Source organism: Choloepus didactylus, chromosome 4 (assembly GCF_015220235.1).
Source record: "Choloepus didactylus isolate mChoDid1 chromosome 4, mChoDid1.pri, whole genome shotgun sequence".
In the NCBI taxonomy this organism is placed as follows: domain Eukaryota; kingdom Metazoa; phylum Chordata; class Mammalia; order Pilosa; family Megalonychidae; genus Choloepus; species Choloepus didactylus.
Window position 1 is genome coordinate 94,013,066 of NC_051310.1, and position 20,133 is coordinate 94,033,198.

General features: G+C 37.5%; 1 protein-coding gene across 2 annotated transcripts in view; it reads right to left on the minus strand.

Annotated features, from left to right (window-relative positions):
- The window catches only part of SEC11A (SEC11 homolog A, signal peptidase complex subunit), a 56,595-nt gene that overhangs the window by 6,913 nt on the left and 29,549 nt on the right, over positions 1–20,133 (minus strand). For both annotated transcript variants that reach the window (XM_037833145.1, XM_037833146.1), the window contains exons 2-4: positions 19,485–19,594; positions 14,700–14,849; positions 502–621 (exon numbers count right to left, since the gene is read on the minus strand). In XM_037833145.1, coding sequence (XP_037689073.1) covers positions 502–621; positions 14,700–14,849; positions 19,485–19,594 — 380 coding nt within the window. The remainder of the gene's footprint in view (positions 1–501; positions 622–14,699; positions 14,850–19,484; positions 19,595–20,133) is intronic.

Sequence of the window (20,133 nt, forward strand, 5' to 3'; positions counted from 1 at the left end):
ACAGGCTTAATACAACTTTTTAATTTCATGACGACTCAATTTCAAGACTAGGGGAGAAAACACTGTAGAATAAATTAAGATGATAAACTTAATTTAGATCAATATTTTAATTTGCTGACTCAGAAATGTATGTTTCATGAAGCAGGATTAATGCTGCTCTAGATCCCTGGAGCCTAGCACAGTATGGAAGATGCCTGATAACACTTCTTGAAAGAACTGAATAAACAAATGTAATTTTTAAAATGGTCACAACCAGGTCACCATCATACCACTATAATAATCTATTCTTTTATTGTATCCCAATTCCTCCCCTGTGGAGTAGTATACCTGAAATTTTAGATGCATTTTAAGAAGTGGACTTTTTCAAAGGACAGAAAGGTGATGTGGTGGAACTAAGACCAAACCACTATATGCAGTTTTGTATTGTCAGACAATATGACTAAGCATACCATGTTTTAAAGTTACATGAAAAGCTCTGGAGATGTTCCCCTTTATACTTACCCCCTCGCTCTTCCCACAACATCTTTTTTCTCTAGCCAATGTTGTCCTTGTTTATAGAGGCCTCGGTCGTCAACGGCATTATTATCTCCTTTGGTCAAAAACTTGATATGTCCATTTTGCCTTTAAAGAATAAGGGAGAACCAAAGTCATCAAATACCTTCATGCCATCTGAAAGTACAAAATTTACTCTTTTTTAAAAGAACTTCACGTGGCACTGTGGTATTTTAAAACCATTTCTAACATCAAAATAATTCTTTACTCAGCTAAAAGGGTATTCAGAGCTGTGCTGTTTATAATAATGAAAAACTTAACAGTTAAGGAGATGAAAGACTATGCAGGCATTAAGAATGATGATGTAGAAGAATATTTAATGACAGTGAAAGACAGCCATCATAAATTTTATTAAATGAAGATCAGAAAATAGTGTGTATGGTATAATCTCATTTTTATATTAAAATACATAAAAACTACCAATTTTCTTAATACAGAGAGCAAAGGAACATGCTGAACTACCCAACAGGATGTAATTGGCAAAATGCAGACTGTGGGAAACTATAGAACAACTCAGTTTCATCAACCAACAAACTGCAAGGGAAAAAGAAAATGGGCAAAGGAACCTATAAATTAAATTAAAAAGACTTTAAAGTCATATCAACCAGTTGCAACTGAGGACTTTATTTGGATCTGGATTCAAACAAACTGTTAAAAAAAAATCTGAGACAACTGGGAATTTGAACAAAGATTGGAAATTTAATGATACTATGGAATTATTATTCCTTTTTTAAAAAGTGTAACTATGTTAACTGTAGTTATGTTTAAAAAAAAAAACACCAGTAATTATGTTTTGTAGACATCTATGGAAATATTTACAGATGACATATATATCTAGAATATGATTCAAAATAATACAGGAGAGGGTAAAGAGGTAATAGTGTAGATGAGGTCAGACTGAAGATAGAGTAATAATTTGGGGGACTAGATGATAGGTTTATAGGGTTCCATTATACTACCCTGTCTACTTTTGTGAATGTTAGAAATTCTCCAAATTGGGAAGAAAAAAAAGGTATTAAACAAGGTCTAAAACAAAATACACAAAGGTATAAAAAATGGTTATCTATGGCTCCCTTTAGCTTACCTGTATGCTGTACATTTGTTTCTGCAACAAACATGTATTGCTTTTAGATTGGGGAAAAAACATTTGGATTAAAAAAAATCTCAATCCTTCATAGACACAGCATCTTCCTGAACCTGAAAAAAGTATTAGCTTAATTCTACTAGAGAATTAAGTAATTTTAAATTTAATTGAAAGCAAAGTACATTTTACTGCTGACGAAGACTAGTTTAAACTTAATTCAAGTGAGTTCCAATCAACCATTATACCAGAGAGAAGAAAATTAGTTGTAGAATTCTGCAGACTAATCATATTCACTTAGATTCCAAGTCAGAAACTGACTCACAGACGTTAAATCTGAAAATGAAACTAAATTGAGAGGTGTTGCAAACACCAAAGACAGTTACGTGCAAACTGTCATACTAAAAATGAGATGCCAGTTAGAAAAAAATGCAAATATATACAGAGAAAAATAATCTGTAACTAACAACTCAAAGTAGGTGAAAGAATGTCTGAAAAATTCTGGAAGGTAAAAGAGGACAAGTGACAAGAAGGGCTAGGTGCAAGAGTGAAAGGAGCAGCAGGAAGGAAAAGCCAATTCAACCATAAAAATAACATCAACCCCAAAGACTAAAAAAAAACAAAATCAGATATGAAGAGAAAAAAATTGGGAGATGGGAAACTCCAGGGATAGAAAGGGATGTTATAGGAGGTCTGGGTTATTCCCAAAGACTTGATTTGCCAACAAAATGAACAAATACACCCAATTATCCTTCTCTGGGATATAATCAGGTGAGCCCAAAACAGCTTTCTGAAAAAGCTTAAGTCTCCATCTACTTCCCATGGTGGAACAAATACTCTCTGGTGACAATCAACTCTTATCTGACCTACTATTAAGGCCTTCTTCACACTTCATAGGCCCAAAATATTTATTCAAGACATATTTATATGACACTTTTCCTTTGCCAACATTGGTATCAAATATTTAAAAAATAATCTCCCTCCAAGGAGCTCAAAGAACTCACAATCTAATTTATCCATCACAATATTGTCATGTATGGCTAATATGAGGAGCTATCCAAGAGAATTAAGTCAACTGAAAATATTTCAAAGCAATCTTACCTGTTAAATTAAAAAAGAATAGACTTCACTATCTCTTAGCTCTTTCCTATCACATCTATTTTGGAAGAAAATGGAAAATAACAGAAGTAAGAGAAGAGGATTCAAAAGAGATTTTTCACTGTTGCCATAGTACATATAAGCTTGTCTACGTTATCTCATAGCTATCATGTAGGAATGAGGAAGAATAATTCTCTTTGTCATTCTGTGTACAGGGGTATACCAGTACTTGGTAAGTCAATTTTTTAGTTCAGACATGTTTTGCATATATGGTATTACCAAGTATATTTTTCCACATGTTTATGAGATAATCATGTTACAAAATAGTATTGGACAGATCCCAATATTGTACACACAAAAAAATATGTTTGTTTATAAAACCGAAAGAGAATTTCACAAAATTTTAACATCTCTGGGTGGAAGGATTACAGGTAACTTTGTTTCCTTTGAGCTTTTCTGTATTTTCCAATTTTATACAGCATCACGTATCAGAATAAACATGTAATAAAAATGTTCACAAGATGAACATTCACAGATAAAAATAAAAGTTTTATATGGCATTTACAAATTTACAACGGAATATTACATATATAATAATAGGCAATCCTAAGAATGACACCACAAATCCATTTTGAAAATCTGGAGAATACTACCTCTACTGAATAAACCTCCACAATTCCAAACTAAAAACTTAAAAGTTATTCCTTCCCAGACAATTAAACCTAGAATGCCATTTTAAAATTATAATCTTTCAAAATACATACTGAGGTCCAGGTGGGAAAAAAAGCAGTCAGGTCTTTATTTAATCAATGGAGAAAAGAACTCTTCTAAACTAGAATGGTTAAAGGAATTTTTAAAAACCCATGGTTGGCTGTCGCCATTTTCTTAGGCTTCAGCCTGCCTGCGCACGGCTGAACAATGAAACTCCTTTTGATCGAGTTTTCGTCTCTTCTCTTCTTGATTGAAAAACCTACCATATTGGTGCTGAAACCCAGGATTGAGAAAAGAGACAAAATCTCCATCAGATGGGTCAGAACCCACTTGCCTGACTCCAACACTCACCACCAGCAAATCACCTCAAGGTCAGGAGAAAGCACCTTCTCTATCTCCAACACTCTTTCTGTGTTGTCTGGGACAATAGTCACGGGAATCCTAGAGCTAGGTAAGAGCTGCTTCTGTCATATTCGGGACCCTAAGGGCGAGTAGGACAGTAGGACGCCTCCATCCACTCCATCACTGCACTGGAGCTTGGGAACTCTCAAGGGGGGGATGCCCTCTTGATTGTTCCTAAGCTTGGAAGCTGGGATTTCTCCTTACCCCATACACCCTCATTCTAATCATGGGCCCACATAGCCACAATACAAATTAGACAATGGATCAACCTGGCCAGAAAAGAGAACCCTTGATCCCCAAATTCCTTTTAACCTTGACAACTATTGTAAGCATCTCGGCAAGTGGAGTGGAGTCCTGTATGTCCGGGCCGTTTTCAATCTGTGCAGGAGCCCCTCCTCTCTCCCTCCCTCTCTGCCCCTCTCACTGCCAAACATGTTCCACTCATCAAATCCTTCTCTTCCTCCTCCCAACTCTTTCTTCAATCCTGCTGAAAAACTTCTCAATTCTCGTCCTCCTCCTACCTATGCAGGCCCTCCTGGCCAAGCTGAAACTGCTGTTAAACCATGGCCAGTAAACACACCTCCCCCCATCTATAAATTCTACCTCAGAGTCTCAACCCTCTTTTCCTTCTCCACGAAGTACCCACTTCTCTCAACCTCAACCTATCCTCTCCTTGCGTGAAGTGTCTGGACCAGAGGGGCCCGTCCATGTCCATGTTCCTTTCTCTCTTCTGACCTTTCCCAAATTAAACAGCACCTAAACTCATACTCTAAAAACTCTGCCCTTTTCCTCTCCCATCTCAGAAAACTCATACTCTTAAAAACTGCTCTTTTTCTCTCCTGCCTCAGAAACACCCTCCTGCGCTATACTAATCTCTAACCTGACAAGCCTGAGGCTACCCTACTCCTAAATATGCACGTGTGGATTATAAACAAAAGCCTTAAAAAAAACCCTCAAGCCCTGTCTGCGTAGCAAACAGCGAAGCCACTCTTGCCACACACACCCCTCCCCAGTCAGAGAACATCAAACTCCCAAGCCAATCCAATCCATGGCCCCAGCTCCCCAATCTCCTGGGGCTTGCCATGGACAACTGAAAATGTCCAGGTGCCAAAAAGACTCCAGTCACCACCATCATGCTGACAGAACGGTAACACTCTCAGTTGCAGGTAAAAAAGTTTCATTCCTTTTAAACATGGAATCCACTTACTCCATTATGCCTAAATTCTCCAGGCCAGTAACATGCTTCTCAGTCTCTATTATGGAAACAGAAGTTACAATCTCTAGATCCCTTCAAGCCCCCGCACTGCCTTATTGCCCTCCATGGTATACCTTTTCTCACTCCTTAATAATCCCAAAATGTCCCACTCCTATTGTGGGAATTCCTATTAAAAAAATCATGTATTTCTGTTTCAATAATGCATTAACTAAAGTGTTTTAAGTATTTAGCATTATTCTAACAAGTTTAATTTTAATGGTAATCGTATTTATAAAATGCTTGCTTAGGAACAGTTCCCAAGATAATTTTAATAACTTATATGCAAAGGGTAGGAGAGAGATTTTTATTGAAAAGAAAAGGAAACTTAGTTTTATCCTGAATGAATGGCTGTTTATTTAAAAATGTGAAACAAAACCTGAAATGGATACAAAAAGTTACAAAAAGGGAAACTTACTTCTGTGGTCAAAATGATAAAAACCAGCGATATCACCACTTAATAATGCCTGGCCATTCTTAAAAGCTGTGTATACCAAAAGAAATTCAACACCCTTAATTGCCAAGCAGGGAGGAGGGTGGAGCAGCTATCACTGCCCTAGCAGTAGCTCCTAATTAAAAGGTGGGAAGAATGGCCACAAAACGGCACTCTTGGCTTTAACACCATATGCCAATTAGATTTTTTTGCAAAAGAGAAGGGAAATAGTCTGAAATTCCTATGTCCAACTTTTATAATCCTCTATCAGGACAGGACCATGAGGGGAGCTTGTAAAATATATAATCTTTTTTTAAAATGCAATTTTACTGAGATATATTCACATAACATACAATCCTTCAAAGTGTACAATCAGTTGTTCATAGTTGTGCACTGAGCACCACAATCAATCTTAGAACATTTTCATTACTCCAAAACATAAAAATTAGAATAAAAAAGAACATCCAAAATATTCCCATTCCATTCCCCTCCTCCTATTGTTCATTTACTTTTTTTCACACTCATTCATTTTTTAATGTTAACAAAAAATTAAAAAACAAACAATAAAAAAAATTTCAAACAAAACCTAAACAAAGGAATAAGAAAAAACAAATAACCTAAAATAACTACATTGCTTCCAACATGTTCCTACCCTACCCCAAGAAAATAAAAAGACTATAACCCAAAGAGGAATAAGAAAAATGAATAACCTAAAATAACTACATTTCTGTGAACTTGTTCCTACTGTACCCCCAAGAAATTAACAAACCATAGTCATTCCTGAGCATTCCCAGAATATTAAGTTTACCCTCCATAACTTTTCTGTTCTTATTAGATTATTGTTCCCCCTTCACTATTTGCTATCGCTAGGTCCCCTACATTCTACAATATAAACCATTTATTTTACATTTTTCACAGTGTTCACATTAGTGGTAACATACAATAATTTTCTTTTTGTGCCTGACTTATTTCACTCAGCATTATGTCTTCAGGTTCACCCATGTTGTCACAACATCATTCCTTCTTACTGCTGCATAATATTCCATTGTGTGTATATACCACATTTTGTTTATCCACTCATCTGTTGAAGGACATTTGGGTTGTTTCCATCTCTTGGCAATTGTGAATAATGCTGCTATGAACACTGGAGTGCAGGTATCTGTTCATGTCACTGCTTTCAGATCTTCCGAGTAGATTCTGAGAAGTGCAACTGCTGGATCGAAGAATAGCTCTATATCTAATTTTCTAAGGAACCACCAGACTGTCTTCCACAGTGGCTGTACCATTATACAGTCCCACCAACAATGAATAAGAGTTCCAATTTCTCCACATCCTCTCTAGCATTTGTAGTTTCCTGTTTGTTTAATGGCAGCCAATCTAATTGGTGTGAGATGTTATCTCATTGTGGTTTTAACTTGCATCTCCCTAACAGCTAGCGATGCTGAACATTTTTTCATGTGTTTTTTGGCCATTTGCATTTCCTCTTCAGAGAACTGTCTTTTCTTTTCTTTTGCCCATTTTATAATTGGGCTGTGTGTACGACTGTCGTTGAGTTGTAGGATTTCTTTATATATGAAAGATATCAGTCTTTTGTCAGATACATGGTTTCCAAATATTTTTTTTCCATTGAGTTGGCTGCCTCTTCACATTTTTGACAAATTCCTTTGAGGCACAGAGGCTTTTAAGTTTCAGTCTTTTTTGCAAAAGAGAAGGGAAATAGTCTGAAATTTCTATGTCCATCTTTTATAATCCTCTATCAGGACAGGACCATGAGGGGAGCTTGTAAAGTGTTATCTTAAAGGTAAAATGGAGGCTTGTAAAGTATGTTATCGTAAAGGTAAAATAAGAAATAAATCCTTTTTATCTCAGGAAAAAAAAAAGCAAGCAGATAGTTTAAATAACCTGTTGTTAGTCAAACCTCCTCAAATTAAGGTATCAAAAGGCTCAGGAATAAAAATCCCCTAAACCTAGCCTCTAAGCCCACCAGACCTATAGCAAATAGGAATATGGGAACTAAAAGAATCCATGTCCCTTCTCTATGACAAAGTTAGCACAGTGTGAGAAACAACTGAAAAAGTTTTCTGAAAACCGCTCCAAATTTATGGAGGAGTTCAAAAATCTAGTCTTAACTTTTGAGTTTACTTTAGCTTGTAAAATTTTTAAGCTTGTAAAAGTTTTAAGCATTCAATTATTAAGCCAAGTACCATTTTTTCCCAATTTGGCAAGGGAGAGGTGGGATAAAGGCTCAAGCTTATTCTTTCCTCCTGCTGCACTCCCCAGAAAAAGCGGGGGATCTGGTAAAGGCCCAAAGACATGAAAATATACTGCAAGAGAAACAGCCCACATGGTATAGCGCTTGTACTGAAGCTGTCCCTAGCACAGACCCTGTCTAGAACTATTAGATGGGAAAATAAAACCTGAAAGCAAAGAACCATATAATTACTTGCCTAACAGAAGGTAAAAACAAGTCATGTTAAAAACCTACTTCATAGGACAGTCAGCCTCGGGACCTCAAACACCTATGAATGACCTTATAAATACTGCCTTTTCTGTCTTTAATAATCAGAACCAGACTGCAGAGAAAGGGAGACAAAGGAGGGACTGGATAAGGCAAGGCACATAGCTTTAGCTGTAAACGATAATCAGCCATCTCAGGGTCACTCGGGCAGAAAACACCATACGAACCTGTCATCAAAGCAGAGAGACAGGAAATGCACAGGAAATGAGAGTGCACCCAAGGATGAAAAGAGCCCAAGAATGGAGAGCCTCCATGGCCCTGTCCATGGTGCAGGAAGCCAGAACACTGGGCCCAAGAGTGCACTAAGCCCCCAAGGGGGAGCGTGGCCTCTCCAAAAGCCCTATTGGCCGCCCCTGACCAGGACTAAAGGGGCCCAGGGCAAATGGCTCCCTGGCTCTCACCAAAGAACATCGAGATTGTTGAGACCTGGGTGTCTCTTGACATGGTAAGATCATTAATGTTTTAATTAATATGGGAGCCACCTATTCAGTCTTAACCTCTGACTCCTGCCGTCTCTCCTCTAAAGCCTGTCCCATAGGGGGAGTAGATAAAAATCTCGAGCTCTAGGCTTTACTCCACCTCTCCCTTGCCAAATTGGGAAAAAACAATACTTTGCTTAATAATTGAATGCTTAAAAACTTTACAAGCTAAAGAAAATGCAGCTAACAACACATTCTAGCTTAGTTCTCTCCTATCCTACTTCTCATCTCCTCTGCGTTCATTCTGGGACCTTGTTTCTTACAACTTCTAACCAGGTTTATTTGTAGAACTGTTCCAGCTGTGACAAACCAGGCAACTCCTCCAACAAAAACACCCTTACCAGCCACTACCCCACAATAGACCGTAGCGACAACTCTATGCCCTCCACCAGCTGGAAGCAGATACAGAAGCACTGATCTGCATTGTTCTAGTCTGTTAATGCTGTCGTAATGCAAAACACCAGAGATGGATTGGCTTTTGTATAAGGGGGTTTATTTCGTTACACGGTTAGTCTTAAGGCCATAAAGTGTCCAAGGTAACATATCAGCAATCGGGTACTGTTCTAGTTTGCTAATGCTGCGGAATGCAAAACACCAGAGATGGACTGGCTTTTATAAAAAGGGGGTTTATTTAGCTACACAGTTACAGTCTTAAGGCCATAAAGTGTCCAAGGTAACACATCAGTAACCGGGTACCTTCACTGGAGGATGGCCAATGGCATCTGGAAAACCTCTGTTAGCTGGGAAGGCACATGGCTGGCGTCTGCTCCAAAGTTCTGGTTTCAAAATGACTTTCTCCCAGGACGTTTCTCTCTAGCAAGTTTGCTCCTCTTCAAAACGTCACTCACAGCTGCACTCCATTTCCTCTCCTTGAGCCAGCTCATTTATATGGCTCCACTGATCAAGGCCCACCCTGAATGGGTGGGGCCATGCCTCCATGGGAGTATCCCACCAGAGTCACCACCCACAGCTGGGTGGGACACATCTCCATGCAAACAACCTAATCCAAACAGTCCAACTTAATCCCCACTATTATGTTTGCCCCACAAGATTGCATCAAAGAATATGGCTTTTTCTGGGGGACATAATACATTCAAACTGGCACAGGTACCTTCAGTGGAGGATGGCCAATGGCGTCCAAAAATCTCTGTAAGCTGGGAAGGCACGTAGCTTGTTCTGCTCCAAAGTTCTGGGTTCAAAATGGCTTTCTCCCAGGACATTTCTCTCTAGGCTGCAGTTCCTCAAAAGTGTCACTCTCAGTTGCTCTTGGGGCGTTTGTCCTCTCTTAGCTTCTCTGGAGCAAAAGTCTACTTTCAATAGCTGTCTTCAAACTGTCTCTCATCTGCAGCTACTCTCAGCTTCTGTGCATTCTTCAAAGTGTCCCTCTTGGCTGTAGCTCCTCTTCAAAATGTCACTCTCAGCTGCACTGAGTTCCTTCTGTTTGTCAGCTCATTTATATGGCTCCAGTGATTTAATTTAGAGCCACCCTGAGTGGGTGGGGTAACACCTCCATGGAAATTATCCAATCAGAGTCATCACCCACAGTTGGGTGGGGTGCAACTCCATGGACACACTCAAAGGCTTACAATCTTACAAGATTACATCAAAGAACATGGCTTTTTCTGGGGGACATAATATATACAAACCAGTACATGCGTCCTTCAGCATCTCTAGAAAAAGTAAAAGAAAAAGCCTGGAATGTTAGGTTTAGGCCCTGGGTGCGAACCCCACCCCTGCCCTTAGGAATTCTGTGATACAGCCACCACTCCTCACCCCGCCCTAGGACCCTAGAGATTCTGCCATAAGCCACTGTCCCAGCTCTAGCGGGGTGTTTAATCCTGAACGTTAAAATTTTAAACTTTCCTGCTCCCAAGCCCCTGCTTTCAAACCGGCCTAATGGAAACTTGCCAACTACCCCCTTTTCCCAAAGTAGCCACTAAGAAACTTCCATACCTAGAACTGCTGGCCTCCCCTTCCCTGGACAAAGAACTTCTCGCCAACAATCCTTTATAAGCCCTACTGTTCCCTTGGCTTGGGGTTGCTGCCATTTTCTTAGGCTTCAGCCCTCCTGTGCGTGGTCAAACTATAAAACAACTTTTGATCAGGAAAAAAAAAAATGGTTAAGATGGCGGCATAGAGAGGTGTGGAATTTATTTAGTCCTCTAGAGCAACTAGTAACTAGCCAGGACCAACTAGAATATAATCTGGAACAAGTGTTGGGGGACACAACAGTGACTGGATACACATCGTACACCAGCCTGCAATGGGTGGAATGGTTGAGATCCCAGCATATAACTGTAAGGAAAGCTCCCCAAACTGCGGAGCTGGAGCCCCTCTCACACCAGCACAGAAGGCTGAGCTGAAATACTTCTCTCTGGAAAAAAGAAGCTGGTAACCCCTGCTTTGTAAGTCAAGCCCTTGACACTGAGGCTTGCTTGGGTGAAACTTATGGTTGTAAAGGGGAGGCTAAGCCCACCTATAATTATGCCTAGGAGTCACCACCAGAGAACCTCTTTTGTTACTCAAATGGTGGACTTTCTTTCTCAAAGCCTGACTCTGCAAATAAATTCATCACCCTCCCCCCCGACGTGGAACAGGACCCCCAAGATGAATGAGCCTTCCTGGTGATGTGGGACATGGATTCTGGGAACAAGCCTGGATCCTGGCACTGGGAAATTGAAAGTGATTTTTTTATCTAAAGGTGAAAAGAAAGGCAAAAAAATAAGGTTTTAGTGGCTAAGAGAGTTCAAATAGAGTCAAGAGGTTGTCCTGGAGGTTATTCCTAAGCAAGCTTCACCTAGATATGCCAAATGACCACAATATGATAAGCCCAAGTCAACAGTTGTCCCCAAAAAACCTTAACAAGTACCCGGATCCCTATCTGGGACTGTATAAAGCTTCTACTCACTAAATTTATTCTTCAGAGACTTAAATCCTTTAGAATGTTCCTATGACAGCTAAGTCGCAAAACCCAGAGGCAATAGCCTCTTCAAGAACGTCAGCTAGATGTATCCCCTTTGCTCACAAAGTTGACACCCCTTTACAACATGAACAAGTTAGGGTGGTCACTGCCTAGACATTCCTGAAGATCGGGAAAGCAATTAAACTAGAGGAAGGGGTAGCAACAGACAAGATGGAATTTAACAAAGGATTATGAATACTGAATCTTTACATAATTTTCTTTTTCTTAGTTGCTAGGGTACTAGAATAGCTAGAAGAAAGAACTGAAATGGTGGAACTGTAATCCATAGCATCCTTTGAAATCTGTTCTATAGCTACTTGTTAAATTGTAATTTGAAAGCTATACCTTTTTGTATCTATGTTATATTTCACAATAAGGAAATAACTGAAACCATGGTAATATAACTCATAACAACTTTGGAAATTTCCTATATATCTACTTACTAAATCATACTTTGAAAGATACTACCTTTTGGTATATATGTTATATTTCACAATAAGGAAATAACTGAAACTGTGGAACTGTAACCTGTAATATTTTTTGAAATTTGCTTCCTAACTACTTGCTAAATTGCACTTGGAAAGTTATCACTTCGATATATATACATTATATTCCACAATAAAAAAATGATTAAAAAAAAAAAGCTGGTTACTTGGAGTGAGGAAAAGTAACTCAACCAAGCTCCAATTGTGGTTTTAATTAACAAATTTGGACTACTGAATAAAAGCCACAAGCACAGATAGACCCAGAGCAAATAGGAAAGGAACTTGAGGTTCCCCACGGCAGAGAGGAGGCAAGGCTGACAGAAGGGAAAAAAAAAAGACCACATAAATAAAAAAGAGGCTTTTGGAGACAGCTGAGCTCAGAATACTGGAAAGTGGCTGTGTCCTAAGAAAAGAGGCACAGAGAACCAGGTACCAACACCTGTTGACTGACGAAACTAGGGGGTTGGGGACTGGCTCTGAAAAGGGGCTTTTGCTTTTTTATGTGCTTTTTGTCTCAGTCTAAGCAGCTCATTAGAGAAAGCCTCAGGCATTTTCAATTGTCAGCTCTGACCCAGGCAAGGGTGGAGCTAATGAGTCAGAGAGACAAAGGAGAAATTCAAGTGTAGAAGATAATTCCCTAAAGGGTGCATCTTCCCTAAGAAAAGGGGGGCAGGGCCCAGCTCAAGTGGTTGTCTTCTCTCAAAGAATTCAGACCCCAGGTCCTGAGGGAAAACAAATAAACAAACCATAAACAACTTAAGCTTGGCTTCTGACATGCTCGTCCCCTGGCCAGGACAGAGTCTACTGAGAATTAAAGGGACTGCATCTCTTCACACCAGTGGGGAACTGCGGGCTGATAAGTGCCACCTGCTGGATAGGATAGAAAAAGCACCAAGTCTAGAGGCCACACAGGAGAATCTGACAACCTGCTCCTCAGGGAAACTTGATACTGATTATACTTTCCTCCTGAGACCTGGGCCTGTCTGGTCTGGGAAAATCTGATGGGGGAACCAAGGAAACCAGATGCCTCGACAACAAAAAATTGAGTGATGTTAGGAAAAACAAAGACATGACCCAGTCAAAGGAACAAACTTACACTTCAACTGAGATACAGGGATTGCAACAACTAATTATTAATCAAACAAATCTCCTAAATCAATCCAAATCTCAAATCAACAAGTTGAGGGAAGACATGGCAAAAGAGATGAAGGATATAAAGAAGACATTGGTGAACATAAGAATTGGCAGAACTTATGGGAATGAAAGGCACAAGAGATGAAAAACACAATGGAGACATACAACAGAAGATTTGAAGAGGCAGAATAAAAGATTCATGAACTGGAGGACAGGACATTTGAAATCCCTTTTTAGTTTTTAGTGTATAGGAATAGCTAGAAGGGAATACCTGAAACTGTTGAACTTTATTCTTTATTCTTGAAGACGACTGTATAACTATATAGCTTACACTGTGTGACCATGTGATTGTGAAATCTTTATGGCTCCCATTCCCTTTATCCCAGCGTATGGACAGACAAATAGAAAAATGAAGACAAAAAGTAAATGAATAATAGGGAGGGAGGGTGGGTATGGGATGTTTTGGGTGATTTTTTTTTACTTTAACTTTTATTCTTATTCCTTTTTGTGTGTGGTAATGAAAATGTTCAAAAATTTATTGTGGTGATGAATGCACAACCATATAATGGTACTTTGAACAAGTGACTGTACACCATGGATGACTATATGGTATGTGACTATATCTCAATAAAATTGAATTAAAAAAACACAACAAAATAATGGTTGACAGTTTCATCTTCTTTAAGTGGAGAGAAATAACTACTTTAGAAGGTGGTAAGAATAACATTTTGGGCTTCCTCATACTAAAGAACTTAAATCACCCCAATCGTTTCACTTCTCCCTCTGTGTGTTCTCCAGGACACCTCCCTTTTCTTTCATTTCCTTCTTTCCTTCTCTTCTGAAAGTCTTCCTTAACTAGAAATACTACAGATTTGGAAAGGAGGGGTTCAGGAATATACACTTGGACTATAGGCTTATAGGGGATCATGGTCTAAGAATTTAAAGAGATCTTATAGTTTATTTTCCTGAACCTCTCTATATTACAGATAAGGTAACTGAGGCCCAAGAAAGGTGAAAATATTTGCTCATTATCATGCCCCACCTTCACCCCTCTGATGAGTCTATAAAGGTTTTACATATGTTCTTTCTGTTTCTAAAAATTCAAGAGTTTATATTTAAAAGAATAACTTAGATTTCAGAAATTTTCTTTGGAATTTGAAGTAGTTGCCAAATTTATTCTTACTTGAAATGTCTATGAGATTGTCTCAGAAGCATTCTTCTTTACAAGATTAGTACTACCACATTTCATTATATTGGAAGAACTTACTGAAATCAGCCTTTATGACACTTTTTTGGAGGTTATATATAGGGTTAAAATGACCTGGTTGCAGAGAAGGGAACCAAAAAAAACCTCTGAAAAAACCTTCAGGGGAAAAAATAAATAAATAAATAACAACTTTAAATAAATAAGTAAATAAATGACTACAGTTTCCTAAATGCTCACCAAACCTTCAAACCTTCATAAAAATGGATTGAATGAAGGGCATAGGTGTTCCCCACCCTTTCTCAATTTTTAGGCTACCAAAAATAAATACTGCAAACACTAAAACATAAAAATATGTAAAAGTAGAGAAGATATATTTGGCACATACTTTTCATGAATCTTCAAGACTCGGTGGACTATGGGAATTTCTCTTCCTTCTATCCTAAAAACAACAATTTCTCCCACTCTTATGGGATCTTCAACTCGATTCGTTAGAAAAAGAAGATCTCCTCTATGAAATGCAGGTTCCATGCTGCCACTGGGAGGGAAAGAAGAATGTAATTATGAAAAAAAAAAAGTCTGAATTAAATTTACTTTCAAAATTAAATATTCAACAAAACAATCAGAGGTATCATCTTTGGAGTATATGCAATACCTTAACAACTACATAACCATAAATGTGTATTACTCTCAAAATATGGATTCCCCCAAACTAATGAGTTATATTCCTTAAAGGTTATTTAGGTGTTTTAGTATTAGCCTTCACTAAAGGTTGTTTTAGGTGTTTTAGTATTAGCCTTCACTAACTAGTTCCATTTCAGGCATTACTATTCAAAGGAGCTTAAATCTTGAAAAGGGCAATGTTACTAACTCCTTAACCTTTTAAAATTTCAAATGATAAGCAGAACATTAAAGGAAAGAATGAACTTCAAAAACACTGCCCTTATTCTTGCTTCATCTGGAAACACTAAGCATATTCAAATATTCAAATAAGAACTGGATCGTCGTCTTCTGCCATTTATAAAGATATAGACCAAGATGACCTTGTGGGTTCAACCCATTAGGAAGGAAAAATAGCACAAGTCAAAGATCAGTCAGCCACAGAAATAACACTTGTGTTATCAACTTATTTTTGTTTTGTTTTAAAAGCAAAACAAGAAAGAAAATCAAGGAGCAGAGAATTTTGCCTAAGAATTTCAAAAACCAGGAAAGGATTCAATTCCATGGTAATTAGTGATGGCAAACTTCTGGAGTGTCTTCTCACCTCTCATCTGTTCTGCCCTACACAAAGTTCTAAAAATGTCCTAAGACATTTGCACTAATCAATGAACCCTTTCTTTCTAAGGAGAAGTAGCTCATCAATATTATTTTTAGGAACTCCAGCTCCAGCTTTCAACAACAGATTTAGTAGGAAGAAAATAGATAGGCAGGGAATAAAATGTAATAACAGAATGATTTCAAAGTTTTGAACACTTCTGTTCTGAAGACTTGGTCCTACTACATAAGGGAATGTGGCAATGGTTCCCAAACTTTGCTGCACACTGGAATCACCTAGGGAACTTTAAAAAATGCCAATGCCCAGGTCATAGCCCAAACCATTTAAATCAGAATGTCTGCAGATGGGAGGCAGACATCAATAGTTTATAAAGATCCCAGGTGACTCCAATGTGTAGCAAAATTCAGGAACCACTAGTAGTTTCACCTCTGAGGACTTAGCTTCTTGACTCTAAATACATGATTATTCTTAAAACCTCATGGGGCAGACAGTTCCCTTTTTCACAAGATGTTCAGGCAAAAGATAGGACATCTGTTTGGTAAGAATATTACAGAAGGCATTTTAGGTGTGTGGTTTTCAAGTTTTATTTTGATTTTTTTAAGTCAGTGTATCTTTGTTCAAGTAAAACTTTGCTTAAAAAAGTACATAAATAAAATATAAAAGCTGAGCTGCTCTGACTGAACAATGACTCATATTTACTGAGCATTTACTGTATGCAGAGTAGTCTTATAAGTTTTATTTTTGTAAATGATCTTCAAAACTATATGGGGTAAATACCATTATTATCTCAATTTTATAGACAGAGAGACTCATGTTTAGAAAGGTTTAAAGTTATACATCTATAAAATGATAAAGGTGAGGTTAAACCAAGGGAGTCCAACAGAATTCACTCACTGGTAAAGTGCCTCCAAGTCACTGTAGAATTTTAAGTAGAGAGTTATCATAATATATCGATATTTAGGAAGATACAGAATATATAGATGACACTCAAATATTCACTGAGTTAAAGAGTAAACTGGAAAAAGATGAGAAGGTAGATTGGAAGACAGTTGTCTGGTCTATTATTTATAATTGAATACTTGGCAATCATTAAAAGTGTTATTAAAAACTTCTGTAAACATGGATACAGGAGAATGATAAGGGGAAAAATAGAGAAAAGGAGGCACTTAAAGAACTACCTCAGTTATGTAAAAAAATAATATACATGAAAAAAGAGATTAAAATGTTAATAGTGATTATATCTCAGAATTATGGGAAACAGTTTCATCTAAATTTTTTTGGTTTTCAACATTTCATATAATGAAAATACATTAACTTTTTTCTGATTATAAAGCTATTTTTAAAAATAGTACAAATAGCACCTCTAAGTCCCAATCAATATTATAATTTTTCCAGCAGAAATGGACTACTTCCATGACCAGCAATATTTTCAAGAGGTCCTCTAGTCCAATTCCCTTTTTAATCCAGCATTCCCAATTAAGAGGTTATCAGCTTGTACTTAAACACCTCCACTGAAAGGAACTATAGCCCAGGCAGTAAATGATGAGGGCTTGAAATAGAACAGCAGCAGGTAGGACAACTATAAAAGGGTAGAATTAGACAAAGGAGAATAACAAAAGGACAGCCAATTGGATATGACAGAAGGGGGAATCAAGAATAACTCCTAGGTTTGAACATTGGCAAATAAGCAGATGGCAGCAACAGTCACAAAAATAGGGGGAAGAAGAAGAAGTCTGTGGACAAAAGAGATGAATTTCATTTTTATTATGTGGAGTTTCAAGTGCTGGTTCAATATTGAGATGGGTATGTCCAGTGTAGGATGAAAATCAAAGTCTAGTATTCCAGAAAGAAAGCTGCATGTGAGAGAAAAAGATTTAGGAATTCAGATATAGATGGCAATTAAAACCAGAGTGGTAGATGAGGGTACATAAAATGCAATGAGTGAACCATTAAAGAAATAAATGTCTATTATCTGATTAAACTATACTTTAAAAATATCAATCATGATAGATTTTATGAGAAGTTGTATATAAACATTTTAATATTTTTAAATTGAATCCAGCTTTAGAAAGGAAAAAAAAATCAGCTTTGAATGTACCCTGAAATTTGGTTAATAAAATAATATGAAAGTGTTTGGTTTATCTTTACCCGCAAAGGCGTCACAAAAATCCAATTCAAAAAGTGATTTTCAGTTGGCCTGACTCCTCTGAGGCATATTTGATTCCAGGAAAAAATTATATTCCTTGATGTTACATGAAACTATGGCCACCCTACCTGCCACCCAATCACACAAATCACTTTTCTTTAATGACTGCTCCTTCCATTATTGACTAGATCCTCCAGTAACACGACCTGGCTTCTCATAATTTCTTTTCTTTATATCAACTTGACAATTATAAAACTTAGTATATAAATAACCTAGCTACCAAATAACTTAGTCCAAATACCACCTCCAAGTCCCAATCAATATTATAATTTTTCTGGCAGAAGTGAACTACTTTCATGACCAGCAATATTTTCAAGAGGTCCTCTAGTCCAATTCCCTTTTTAATCCAGCATCCCCAATTAAGAGGTTATTAGCTTTTACTTAAACACTTCCACTGAAAGGAACTACACCTGAAATAATCTTGGAAGAATCTCCCTGGGTCTTGTCTCTAAACCTTTCCCCTAGAGGGCCAATTAGTGTGGCTTTTCCTTTTCAAATTGAAGCTCTCTGCTGAATTCAAGACTGTCTGGGAACTGCTGGCCACATAGCATTTTAGAACTGGAAAGGTCCTCTGATATCATTTAGGTTTAGCTTTCATCTTATAGATGAAGAAACTCTTGTTCAGTGAATGAGTGATGTGTCCAATGTTGTAGTTAAACAATGAAAGAGCTCGAGACCCAAGTCATTATATTCCTAGGATATTACATTAAATACTTTCCAAGCTAATCAAATCTATAAATTTCTTTGGATCTCTAAAAAAAACTGTTGTATTTAATTATTAATCAAGATACAACGACAATACCAGTAAGAAAACAGGAGTCTATTGGAGACTCACTGCCTCCAACCACTTCTTAAGAGCTGGAAGTATAACACAGTACAGTAATGAGGGAGTCAAAAGCAAATTCATCTTAAAAAAAAAAAAAAAAAAATTATTGTCTAGACTCAAAATAATGTTAACGGTTTGATTTATTTTATATTTATACTCCATTATTTCCAGAAAGGATTTGAGATGGCTTATAAAATTAAGCCCCAAATAAAACTGAACTATAATGACTCAAATAACCACGTGGTAAATGAGTTACTAAGTTAGTGTTTTTAAACCACCAATAGTATGAGTGCAAAGATAGGGGTGGAAGTTTGGATAAAGAGAAAAAGTAATATTTGCCACTTTAAGAGATGGTATTAATATCTTAAATATTCCTGAACTCTAGTTTAGAAATGATATTTAAAGGTCAGCATGAAACATGGAAATAATTAATGATGCTTCTGTAACACCACTGGGAACATGCTGCAGAAAACTCGTAATCCGTGCAGGTACTACAAAATCTGGTGAATTAATAGCTAAATATCAGGCCTGATGAATCAAAGTGAAGAGTGTAAGAAGCCAGAACAATTTCAGGAAAATAAAGTACAATGAAATACTTAAAGGAATTCAAATCAAGTATGTGCCAAAAATGAAGCTTATATTGTAACCTTTTTCTGTAAAGGTCATGAACCCTTTGGAGTTCCGAATAGAAGTACCTAACAAGGTTAGAATTCCTCACAATTCAGTAGTTACAACTACTGGCCCACTACTGGGAAAGAGTAGTTTCTAAGGGACAGATGTACTAGTTTTTTGATATCTCACTTTTTCTCCCAAGTAAGACTTTTAATTCCATGCAATTCCACACCTTGAAAAGAAAAATTGTTACCTGAGCACCACTACAATTGGACTTTCACTTCCAGTTATTACCATTAACCCCTTCCAGATCATTAGTGCTGAGGAGACAATCATTCCAAAATTTAGGACTTGATAATAGAGCTGTAAGAACAAAAGAGAAGAGATCAGATCCACAATTATCCCACTCAGCAAAGCAACTGAGAGCAGTATCAATTTAAGTTTCAAGTACTACTATTAGGACAGATGAACTGAGACACTCTTTAAAATACTGGTATGGTTATACCATCAGCATCCCAAACACCCATCTTTCCTCATCCACAGTACCCTGTTCCACACTGTTTGCTAAAACAACAGTTCCATTTAAATAATAATTTATAATTTTCAGAATCTTTCATACAAGTTATTTCCTTGGGCCTCACAACCATGAGCTTAAACTTAATCTCATCCATACTACATACCAGCCAACAGTAATACACCTCTGCTTCTGAAATCCTCTAGTACTCAATTCTCTATGATACTTATCTGGTTCTTGATAATCATAGGATATTCAATGACATTTAACCCCATCCCCTCATTTTATAGTTGAGGAAACCTAAGTATCAGAGAGGGGAAGTGACTTCACCAAAGTTACAAAGCTTGTCAGAAACATAGGCAGGACTTGAAGGCCAATCTTCTCTTAC